Source organism: Tachysurus vachellii, chromosome 15 (assembly GCF_030014155.1).
Source record: "Tachysurus vachellii isolate PV-2020 chromosome 15, HZAU_Pvac_v1, whole genome shotgun sequence".
In the NCBI taxonomy this organism is placed as follows: Eukaryota; Metazoa; Chordata; class Actinopteri; order Siluriformes; family Bagridae; genus Tachysurus; species Tachysurus vachellii.
Window position 1 is genome coordinate 11,040,984 of NC_083474.1, and position 12,768 is coordinate 11,053,751.

General features: G+C 38.9%; 1 protein-coding gene across 3 annotated transcripts in view; it reads right to left on the minus strand.

Annotated features, from left to right (window-relative positions):
* pitpnm3 (PITPNM family member 3) overlaps positions 1–12,768 on the minus strand; it is a 50,223-nt gene that overhangs the window by 3,122 nt on the left and 34,333 nt on the right. For all 3 annotated transcript variants that reach the window (XM_060887711.1, XM_060887710.1, XM_060887709.1), the window contains exons 9-19: positions 11,630–11,784; positions 11,243–11,413; positions 7,606–7,797; positions 7,299–7,447; positions 6,109–6,225; positions 3,994–4,110; positions 3,738–3,886; positions 3,313–3,462; positions 1,078–1,261; positions 825–953; positions 317–698 (exon numbers count right to left, since the gene is read on the minus strand). In XM_060887711.1, coding sequence (XP_060743694.1) covers positions 378–698; positions 825–953; positions 1,078–1,261; positions 3,313–3,462; positions 3,738–3,886; positions 3,994–4,110; positions 6,109–6,225; positions 7,299–7,447; positions 7,606–7,797; positions 11,243–11,413; positions 11,630–11,784 — 1,834 coding nt within the window. In that variant the 3' untranslated portion in view covers positions 317–377. The remainder of the gene's footprint in view (positions 1–316; positions 699–824; positions 954–1,077; positions 1,262–3,312; positions 3,463–3,737; positions 3,887–3,993; positions 4,111–6,108; positions 6,226–7,298; positions 7,448–7,605; positions 7,798–11,242; positions 11,414–11,629; positions 11,785–12,768) is intronic.

A 12,768-nucleotide genomic window follows, 5' to 3' on the forward strand; every position in this document is an offset into this window, starting at 1 on the left:
AGTTACAATGATGGAAATCCAAACTCGGTATAGTGTACTGTAGGTAAATCAGTACTGAGGGGGTTTGAGGCATTTATTTTAAAGTTAAAGTGCATCACATTGGGGGAAATACATGAACACAGTGTGCAGTAGAAAACAAGATTCAGACACATGGAAAAGTGAGTCAGTGTGTATAGGAAAGACCAAGAATTCCTCTGAGGAATAACAGAGGGACAGTATGGAGAATACAAGAGGGACAGTATGGAGAAAAATCATAATTAACACTCAATACTTGCTACTTTCAGTATAAATAACTGTCAGAAGAGAAGACACTTACCATGACACTCTAAGGAGAAACCATGTCTTCTCCTTTATTATCCCTCTGGATTTCGTTGTGATCAGGGAGTGGTGTTACCCCGGTGCATGCCTGCCCGCACCCACATCACATTGCTACCTCCTTCACTACCCCCATTATCTTTATTGGACTCAGGTTGGCTCTGGGCACGCTCCGGTTTGGGGATCAAGCTCATGGGAGGTTCGGCCTGCTGCACAGACATGGTGCGTCGCAAGTGTGTGCGCTTGGAAAGAAAATCTGGCTTTGAAGACAAGCCAAAAGAGCTCTTACGCAGCACCATCCGCATTGATGAAGTCTTCTTGGCCCGGGCCCGGTGGCCAAACTGCAGTGATGAAAGGTGCACTGCATAGCCGTCACTGAGGAACTGCGCAAAGTAGTAAATTCACAGTCAGGTCAGGATGCAAGGAAACAGAAGGGGAAGCAAAGCAAAGCACCAACAACAAGAGTCCCAATATCTGGTACATATAAAAATGAATAAATATTTGTTCACCTGGCATTGGTTTTGGTATTTCTTGGATGGTCTGCCCACTATATATATCTGGTTGGGGCTGAGACCCAGCATGCTGTAGACAGAGATGTCCTTCATGGAGCCGTAGGCTGAGTTGATCTTAATGTAACACTATAACAACATGAAAAAAAGCATTTTTCACCTTCTTGTGAATTTTGTGATGCAAAAGGGTGCATGTGCATGATTTAATAGTGAGGAGAGGACAGAACACCAGACCAAGAGAATCTTACAGTACCTCCTGAATCAAGTTCCTAAGGAAGATGGTTTTCTGCCGCAGTGGGTCATGCACCAAGCCCTCAGAGAAAAAGATCATGCCCTGTGGGAAGTTGTGCTGTGAAAGCCAGGACACCACTCTCTGTTTCTGCATGTCTGGACGGCCAGTGATGTAGATAATAAGATAACCCAAGTCCTGCCAGTGTCTAAAAACAAAACACAACATCTATCCTAGATACTATTGTAGTAATCCTCCCCTTGATGGATTGAATTGAAATGTAGCATTTATTAATATGTCAGAATATAATTACGCCAAGATTATTGCTACAAACCAAGAGCCTACAGTTCAACCCCTTCTTTGTTTCGATTATGATCATGAGCTCTTTTCAGACTTCTAGACACTACGATATCTGGAAAAAATGTTGGATTTTTATTTATATAGAAGTTTAGATTTTATAATATTTAAATTTAAAATTCTTCCTCGTTATCAGAATCAGAATCAGGTTTAATTGCAAGGTACTTTACATGTACGAGAATTTGTCTAAGTGTGTTGGTACATACAGTAGTAATAATAGTGAAGCTGCATAAATATAAGAAACAAAGGTTATAAATAATAATAAAAAAATGTGTATATGCATAAAGATCTACAAAAAAACAAACAATTAAAGGGAAATAAAAAAACAACACTAACTAAATTAATGCAGGATATACTGTACAAAGGTGGACCAGGACAAATGCTCAAAGTTTGAGGTAGAAAGTTACATTATAATAATAGTTGTTATATAATTTCTCTAATATTTTTGCAATAATGCCAGACTGAGATACATACGAAAAATGGTTAAAAGTAAAAAGACCTGCTTTCTTTTCTAGTCCTAAAACAAAGAACACAGTTTGAATCATTAAAAAAAAAAGAAAGTAAAGAAAGTGAATTGGTAAACTGAACTGTACAGATAATTGAAGAGGTGGAGCAGATAACTAACGTAATTAGACAACCAAAATTAAAATGATATGTGGTTGCTAAGGAGACAGTGTTTAAAGCCACATGCTGTCAAATATATGCTGCAAAGAAGCATTTTGTCTTATGACCATTCTGGATGGAATCTTTTTATTTTCTAGAAAAAACTAAATGTTTTTTATATGTTGTATTTTAAAAAATATTTCTGGTTTTAATAAATTTTAACGTTTTGAATAATGAAATGAATGGTTATTTGCATTGGGGGACACGGTGGCTTAGTGGTTAGCACGTTTGCCTCACACCTCCAGGGTTGGGGGTTCGATTCCCGCCTCCGCCTTGTGTGTGTGGAGTTTGCATGTTCTCCCCGTGCCTCGGGGGTTTCCTCCGAGTACTCCGGTTTCCTCCCCCGGTCCGTATGGTAGGTTGATTGGAATCTCTAGAAAATTGTCCGTAGTGTGTGAGTGAATGAGAGTGTGTGTGTGCTCTGCGATGGGTTGGCACTCCGTCCAGGGTGTATCCTGCCTTGATGCCCGATGACGCCTGAGATAGGCACAGGCTCCCCGTGACCCGAGGTAGTTCAGATAAGCGGTAGAAAATGAGTGAGAGTGAGAGGGTTATTTGCATTACTATTCTCTGAGCAGAATGCTACCAACACTGTGAGATTATCCTTTTAACTGACTGAAGGTGCCCAAAGTGCAAAAATATGTCTGTAGTTGTAGATCATTTAATTCACATTATGTTTGAGGATGACCTCCACCAAACAACAGTGTTATGCTAGCTGATGTTTATTCATTCATTCATTCATCTTCTACCGCTTATCCGAACTACCTCGGGTCACGGGGAGCCTGTGCCTATCTCAGGCGTCATCGGGCATCAAGGCAGGATACACCCTGGACGGAGTGCCAACCCATCTCAGGGCACACACTCTCATTCACTCACGCACTCACACACTAGGGACAATTTCCAGAGATGCCAATCAACCTACCATGCATGTCTTTGGACCGGGGGAGGAAACCGGAGTACCCGGAGGAAACCCCCGAGGCACGGGGAGAACATGCAAACTCCACACACACAAGGTGGAGGCGGGAATCGAACCCCGACCCTGGAGGTGTGAGGCGAACGTGCTAACCACTAAGCCACCGTGCCCCCCAGCTGATGTTTAATTAAGGAAATTATAGTTAAATATAATAAATAAAATTATAGTTAAATATTTAACTATATGTTATTTCCACTTTCTTCCTAACCTGAACTTGCTTTTATTTTTCTGTAACTGTTTATTTTCTCTAATTCATTAATACTCACCTGACCACATCCACAGCACCAGCCCGTACTTTAGGGTCACTGCCCATGATGGAGACGCTAGCAGCAAAAGACCCATCAATGCTAAACACCACACACTCCATTCCCCGAGGCAGCACAGTCAGAAAAGCTTCTGCACTTGTTTGATCTCCCCTGCAGGTCAAGTCAAGAAATAAGTCAGGAGAAATAAAAGGGGTATAAATATAAAAAAAGAGTAAATGAAATAAATGGCCTTGAAAACAATCACAATCACCTACTGCAGAGTTACTCTGCATCCACCCTGAATAAAATGTTTTAGAAATGTGTTCATTTTAAGCAAATCCTACACAGACAGTCTCGAGTTAGTAAATTATGCCAAATTATGCTAAAACTATTCATCACAGAAAAAAAAACAATCTTGAAAAAATAGGCACAAAGCATGAACATACTTGACAACCATTTTAACAGGATAAACTCCCAAAGGGAGCTTTTTGCTGTCAGGAATAGTGTAGGACACTCTGCCATTGCTGTTGGTGACCTCAGTGTCAAAGTGCACCCAGCGCCCTGACTGAGGCTGTGTTATTAAATATATGTCCACCTACAGAAATGAGAGTTTGATAAAAAAGACAAAAATATACTGATTAAACTATACAGACCTCACAAGTGTTTCTGTCTGAAGAGGTTAATGATCGTTTGCTGTCATACCTTCTCCCCTGTCAGAGTCACCATGTCCAGAGGGCCGTACATAAAGCGACCAACCAGAGTTTGCGGCCCTTCCTCGGTCGCAATGACATCATTCACTCTGTGGTTGGAGGTGACATTCTGTAAAGGAGAAACAGAGCTTACGCATATCTTTTTTTGCTTTCTTTATTCAGTGGAATATAATATGAGTCACAAAAATACAGCTTCTTGCAATTCAGGTTCCTTCCAAAAGAGGGTGTCACCACTCCATGGATTCTTCTGTATAAATGCTACTCTCCAACAGTAAATTTCATTTCACAACTGGGGAAACAACTGAGACACCCTGACCGCAAGCACAAAGCAACCAGAATACTAACATTTAAATTCTTACAGTTATTGTTAACAGTAACACTAATTCATCACTCATTAGCCAGTGGAGGGCTATGAAGAGATGTCTGAGACACCGTTACAGAGCTAACTGTGAATAAGCAGACAAGAGACAAGGACAACTCAAAAGGCAGATCTTTATGTTTCATTTTTCCTTTTATTTGCAGCAATTTTATTTCACTTTACATATGCCTGAACACACACACACAACTCATCTCTCTCTCTCTCTCTCTCTCTCTCTCTCTCTCTCTCTCTCAAATGTGCCTCATCTCTCCTCCTTTATTTGCTTGCTTACTAAAACAAAAAAATATTTGAACAAAAATTCCCCACAGGTGTAGGTCCTTTCCACTCAGTCATTTACAACCTGGTGCTTCACCCCTGCAAGCCGTGTGATGTAGCCTATTGCAAATGTATGTTAGGATATAACAGATCATAAACCAAGGCCTGCTGACTACAACTATTTTGAAACTACTGCATATTTAATAATAAAATTAAGCCTAAAGCTTAATAACAAATTAAACCAGGAACTTTTTTAGTTAAGGTAAAATAAATGAGCAATACCTTTCAATTGTACAAAATCACACTAAGCTTCACCTAAAAATAGCTTTACGACATATAAATTGTAAAGTAAGGATGTAAGCTAAATATAGCATGAACCTGTCTCAAACTAGCTTAATAAAATGTAGATAATATATAGCCTAGCTGATAAATTTACAGTAATAATTAAGAAATAAAATTGTGCATTCAATCACAAATCCAATCTCAAATCTAAAATCCAACTACAATTACTGAACCATATATGAGCCACCAACTATTATATGGAGATGTGGTGACTCAGTGGTCAATGCACTTGGTTACTGATCAGAAGGTTGCGGTTCAAGCCTCCAAACTGCCAAGGTAACAAAGTTGTGTCCCTGAGCGAGGCTCTTAGGCCCACCTGCTACAGAGGTGCTGCACCACGGCTATCCCTGTGCTCAGACCCCGGCTTGATAAAAGAAGGATATGCGAAATAGGGTTAAGCTGCTCAAGCGGTTAAAGCTCTGGGTTGTTCAAGGACGATTGAGGTTCAAGCCCCAGGGATGCCACTGTTGGGCCCTTGAGCAAGGCCCTTAACCTTCTCTGCTCTAGGGTGCTGTATCATAGCTGACCCTGTGCTCAGACGTCAACCCCCAAAAGTTGGGATATGTGAAGAAAGATTTTCACACCAAACACTGCCCAATCTGCTGATATGTACATTATTATCTTCATGGATCATATGATTTCTAGTTACCTTAGTGGGAGAAATCTGAATATTTGCTCCCACCAAAAGGGCGGGAATAAAAATATGCCAAGCCCAAAGCAGCATCTAGGTTTTATATAACTATGCACAGCTGCACTGTGACACAGCATGAGCAATCATTTGAAACGATACAGTGGCTGTATTTACATCTTGTGAAGGAGGTACATACAGTACTAGATTTCATCTTCCCTAGGCTGTAGTTGCCACATGATAGTGTAGATCTAGTTACTGTACTCGTTGGGGATAGGCAAATGATCAAATAATGGAATAATGGAAGAATGGGGTAAGTAAAAAATGTAAGGCATGAACATTGAACTGTATTCAAAATAAAAAACTATCAGCCTATCAGTTCCTGATGTTGTATAATAAGCTGAAAAAAAATCCTGTTTTAAGACATTATTTCTTAGACATATATTTATCTCAGCAGTTGACTCACTTCTGGGTTTAGTCAGAGAAACCTATGTTCCACTCACCCTAAGCTTAACATGTGTTCGTCTCCGTAGCCATTTCTCTCTGGGGCTGGAAGGAGAAAAGGAGGTACAGTCTGAGCTGTCTGCCTCCTGAGACTTCACACAGTCACAATGTGTCACCTGTCAATCACACAAACACACATGGGCAACCAATGATCAATATATTTCTTCATTTTTAATACACTATATTATAAACGTAAATATGTTTTCTGACATTGATAAAACCCCTGACTACAAAAACATTCTCTGTCCCAATAATAAAAAAATTTAGTTGAAAATGTACCTTCTCTCATGCTGTATTTAGATTTTTAAATTCTGAGACCATAAATTAGAAAATATCTTCAATAATAAACTAAAACTAAGACAACTTTCTTGCATACTTGTCTAAGATATAAGTTAAAAACGTTAAAACCCCTCCTCCTATTATTCAGAATTCTTTCATTTATCTAATCATAGATCCAGAGCCTACTGTATCACAGGAAAACAAGCTGCAGTACAGTTTTACACCATAAACGGAAACTTTTGTGCGGATGTGTGGAAGTGGGGGCGCGCACGAGCGCTGCTTTGTCAATGGAGGGAGCAGGTAACACGTGAGGATTGAACAACTGCAAGGTATTTTACTAAAGAATGCTCTAAATTGCAGTGAGTGTTGTTATGAGTAAAAGAGAAGTGCCTTTAGAGAAAGACAGAGAGTGAGACCAAAATGATCTGTGTGTGTATGTGTGTGTGTGAGTGTGTGTACATGCATAAAATTGCTGCAAAGAAAGGAAATGGAAAAAAAAAGAAAATAAAGAGATGCATTTTGAGATGTCCCAGGCCTGTCTCTTGAGAGACAGAGAGAGAGAGAGAGAGAGAGAGAGAGAGAGAGAGAGAGAGAGAGAGAGAGAGTGAGAGAGTAAAAGAGAGAGTCCAGCACAGAGCCATGTATATGTGTGTGTTTATAGGTGACTTGCTGAAAAGTGAAAGTAGAGATAAAAAAAACAATAAAACACCTTTCAACTTGTTCTAAGCATCTCCTCAGTTTCCTCATAATTTGGGGAAATGTTACATCTTGCTTTAAGTATATTAAACAATCAGCATGAAGTCATTAAACAAGTAAACAAGTAAAATCATGAAATATTACACAACAAAATAGAGTTATATTTGTGCCATAATACCAAGAGGAATGATCTAGGATGTAATAGATGTGTTACCTGTCTGAGCAGAAAGGCCACCACATCAGTAGACTCCCAGTAAGAGGCATGGAAGAGTTGAGGCAGAGCCACAGTAGGGAATGCAGTCAATACATCAGGACAAAAAAGAGCATAGTCCAGCCGTTTAGAGCCCCACCAGTTACTGGAGACTAAAAGATTATACACAGACACATGCAAAATAATAAATTATTAACTGTAAATGTAATTCATCTGTAGCTTAACCTTTAGAGTATATCTGAGAGAATAGCAGTTCAGAGTGGGTGTGGGTGAGTTTAGCTTGTATAACAGAGTCAGCCTACACACTCACTGTTGGCAATGATACAGCTGAGCTTGCTCTCCCAGCAGCCGGATGCTTGACTGTCTGTGCTGGTCAGACTTGCCCTGCGGCCTCTGCCAACCACCTGCTTCACTGTTCCCTCTGCATCATTTACCCTCGGAGAGAACGAGAGCACAGTTTCTTCATCCAGGAACACATCAGGGTGGCTATGGATGTCATCAGCTAGAAGGTGAGAAATGTAAAAATACAGCATGGCGAGCAATGTTTCGGTTAAAATGAATCAGTGCTCCACAAATGTAGATACAATTTAATGCTTTGCAGCTTATTCACAACACATTGGCAAATCTTTTCAACAGGCTTGTATAATTAATAACTTCCTATCCATTCCCTGTTTAATCTGGATTAGACTTCTTTCTCATTATAATTGCAAATTAGATGTTTTGCATTGACGCACATTGATGCCTGAGTGGGAAAAAAAAACAAAGAGTAAACAGTCAACCTCTTAACCACTTTCTGTAAATAGAAACAATGACCTTATTCAATTGACCCGATTTCACAGGTATCCTCTTGCCCTACTTCTATTTCTGTGTTTAGTTAAAAAAAGATTTTAAACCTTTCAACAGGCTGTCTAATGAAAGCACTTAGCTTTAATGCTTCACTGAATTTTCTGAATTAATGTATCCCTTTACCTGTCTGCCACACCGACTATTATTCAGCACAGAGGCAAACTAACAACTATTTCTTCGACTAGCTTTTTTTATTTGCAAGCCTGTTAAGACAGAAGTGATGTAGAAAGCAGGTTGCAAACGTAAATATGTGTAAATTTTACACAGGCCCATAAGATTGTGTTCCGTTTCAGCCATGGTTCTGTCTCTCAAAAAAATAATAGGTAGACAGATAAATGCCACCTAAATATGTCTGTGATTGCTATATTCACACAAACTGAAATATCTATCCTATAGATGAGCTTGAAACTCTCAGTTTCCCGATTCAGCCATCGTTGATTACTCTCACATGACACTCCCATCTGTAGAAATATGCTAATTTACTTGCCACTTGCTGCAAAGTCTTAATATATTCCGGTAATTTTAAGTACAGTAAAATTGTACCTTGTAAAAAGCGATGATTACTTTAGTCATTGAGCTCATCAGCTGGGACAGGTACTGTATGGTTAGAACAAAAGTTAATGATGTGCCACTGCTGACATACTTCATCTTACATCAGGCTCCTTCTCCTGCATGTGTTACTGACTCTGCAAACTCAACTGCACCATTTTGCCTACTGCTTAGAGTTCTGATGAAAAAATCACTGCTTTCTAAGCCAGAATTTCCCAGAGATGCATTTTCTCAGCACAGGAGATATCAGAGAGGTCATTAGAGATTCTGGAGTTAGCCGAAGAATACAGATGCAGTGGTGCAGTCTTTATATATCACAGGATCCCAACCCTGGTCCTATCCCTGCTCTAACATACTCTAACCCTGGATTGTTTTTTAGCTGATTAGCGTGCAGGAAAATACAAAATTTTACAAGACAGTGGTTGCTCCAGGACCAAGAATAGGCAAATATTACATATTCCTGAAAACAGAATAATCAACAAGTCTAAGGCACTTAAGGCTTTGTAATAATATATGACTCAAGTAATCACAAATGCTTGGCTGAGTGATTTTGCTGGTCAGTTTCTATCTCTCTACATTAACATTATCCAGTATCCAGGCTGGTGGTGTGACACAGCTACTAGGTTATTAGTTTCATTATCCAAACAATACCAAAATAGAGATCATTGTAATAACCCTGTAGAATAACTGAGCTGTTTGTTTTCAACCCAGAATGTAAATTTATACACTTTGTGTAATTAAAATTTTAGTTTTTACTTTCCTCTTTTTTTCCTTAAGTGATTGCTAAAAGCACCTATAATGTGACCAACCTGCATGCAATGCCTCTGCAGATGGTCACTGCAGATGTCTTTGAGATACAGTACAAGAAAATACCTAGTGTGAACAGCTATTCATCTTTGCCATCCACTTGTGATATGATCGCCCGAGATGGATGTTAATACCAAGTCTGAACAGTGCCATAAACACCAGTATCCTATATACACTGTTTTCTATTCTGCATGCTTCTCTATTTTGTCTTCTCTATTTTCTGCCTTCTGTCTAACACTGTATTAGACTGTGGGATATTAACAGATGAAAGATAATGGGAGAGACCAAAGACGGCATGAGAGGAAAAAGTAAGAGACTGTTGGTGTTGAGAAAACCAGCTGAAAAGAGACTTGGGGCTCCACTCTCTGTACATGGAGGATGGAGTTTAGAGACGAGACCAAAAATAATTTGGTAAAGCTGCAAAAAGTAGGAGACAGCATTTTGTGAGACTCCACTAATGTGATGGTTTGAGAACGTTTCTGAAAAAAAAAAAAAGGTTTCTGAACTTTTCTCTGTCAAACACGTCATAATTTATAATTGTAGAATAAACTATTTGCATTTGGAACTATCCCACAAACAAAATCAAGGTGCATGTCCAGAAAACCATTAACAAACAACCAGGCCAGCTATTCCTGGATATTAGAGACATTAATCACATTTACAGACTTGAAGAGCGGATCTCTGATGACTATAATGAAGAAAGTACCTTACCCATGGGGCGGCTCCAGAGCCACACCATGTGGCTAAAATAATTAATTACTGCATTAAACCAGAATGTGTGGGAGCATGTTTACTGATGTCTATCCTCACCAAATAATTATTTTTTTTCCCTTTACGGTAAATAGGGTGTTCATTAAGTCACATAATTGTAACTGTAATTTATTTTTTTGGAGGCTATCAGTCATACCCCTTTAATCACATTTAAAAATACTTTAAATCTTAAGATCTTATAAGATATACCAACCCTACACTCATAAATTCTCACCTGTCTGTCTGTCTGTCTGTTTCTGTCTGTGTGTTTGTCTGTCTATGTCTGTCTCTGTCTGTTTGTTTGTCTGTCTGTCTGTCTCTCTGTTTTTCTGTCTCTATCTATCTGTCTGTCTTTGTCTATCTATGTCTGTTTATGTCTGTCTATGTCTGCCTGTCTGTCTGTCTCTCTGTTTTTCTGTCTCTATCTATCTGTCTGTCTTTGTCTGTCTATCTATGTCTGTTTATGTCTCTCTATGTCTGCCTGTCTGTCTGTCTGTATATGTGTACCTAGCTGGTGTGTACCCCCCTGAAATCCCTTTTTTTAAAAAAAAATTTTATGTTTGTTAAACCTTCATATGAATAAAAATAAAGTTGTCCTCCGAAGTCGGGGGGGTGGTGGCTGGGCAAAAAAAAAAAAAAAAAAAAAAAATATTAAGCTCTTAATTGTTTATATCTTTAGTTGGTTACATAAAATTATACATTAACATATAATAAAAAACATAAATATATATGTATCAATGACTTTGCAGTAAGAATGAGGTATTTTCTGGAAGCTACATAACTGTCTCTCCATTACTCAAAGTTTGCAAATGACTTCATTTATACTATTTAATTGCTTTTAGCTGGGACAGCAAATTGTGCCTTGCAATCTAGCAAATTAAACATTCTCTCAGAGACGGTTTAAACAGGAGAGGTTATTAGTGCATGCATAAAAACTGCTGGGTGGTCAATAAATGGCCCAGCAAGCATATCAAGGCTCAGTCTATTTTCCTCACCAATCAGGGTAGAGCGACCATCGCCTTGCGGGTAGCGCTGATACCGTGGAACAGAGAATGGAGGCAGCCGGTGAAAGAGAGAATGCAGAAGAGGCTCCAGTCTGGAGGCTGACGGGTCAGAAGGGTAGAACAGGTTGAAGATCTGAGAGCAAGCAGGCTGTAGTTGAGTCACTGCCAAAAAGAAATGAAACAATTACTTTTTTTTAATAAACATTATGTTTTCTATAGAGCAATGGAGTGACACTGAAGCCACTGTAATGGGAATCACTGCAATTCACTTTTCTGGAGAAGCTTGAACTGTCTGCATGTGTAACATGTGTAAACTAACAGTGCATGGAGATGACAATGTGTCACAGACTGTACAGTGCTTTAGTATGACACACTCACCTTCGACTGAAGGAAGAACGGTGCGTCTCATGGCTAACACTAGTCCAAGTGGACAGCCGAGCAGGAAACATTCTGACACCTCGAAATCAAAACGGCCTGGATTCATCAATGGACTGCTTCCTCCAGGGCCTGGGTCTATTCCATCCTGGACCTGACTACACATAAACATATTAAAGTATGTGTAAATCAGTGTTTTTATGTCTAGTGTATCCTTACCATTCTATTGTGAATTTAAGATTCACAGAATAATAGTTTGATAATAACATAATAGATAAGATTTACATACAAAAATCTTGTCTAGAATGTCTGGAACAGACATTAAACCTGAACATAATCCTAGCAAATCCTTTAGTCAGCAATATCATCCATAAGCAGCCTCAGTCATCATCTTTGACAATCAAATATATACAGAAAAATTACCTCTGACTTTTTAGCTTCAAACAGTGAGCTGTGTGATGTAGCTGCTGTGTATCAACAGGTCCATTTCCGGAATTTATATTACAAATTTGGATGTCAAAGAAATTATTGTAATGAGATGTTAGGTCTATCAAAATATAAACCCCTTGCAATCATTCATAGTCACGCTCCATATACATTATTGTACCTGTAGACAGTTTAAAAGATGAAAATGTTAGCCTTGGAGGAATAACATAACATTTTTTCCATTTTTAATAGAAAGAAAGCTAGATGGGTTTTTTCCAATACTTTCTTCATTTTGATTTTGTCTTCAGTTACCAACAATGGTCCAGGAATGCAAACATGTCTTGAAAAACTTATTTATCAGAGGCAAGGAGTCAGCCAGAGAATAACTCGGCATCAAATAAAATCTTGAGCAGACATCCTGGAGTAAGCTGAGCTTTGATGACTTTCCATTGTTTTCCCATTATTTGCTATTTGCTGACCAAGACCAGGATGGTAGTTTCCAAGCTATGGTCTCTAATCACAGAGATTCATATCAATATCTTAAAATTCCATTCATAGCTCAAAAAGCAAACTGAGAGACTCAACAGAGTCTGCAGATTTTTTACATTGTGTTTTGTTGTACTATACAACTATGTACAGGTTCTTTAATGGGCAGATATTCAACTCATCGCTGCTTCCAGTTTTCCAATTTTTAAGTATCCAGGATTGGAATCCTT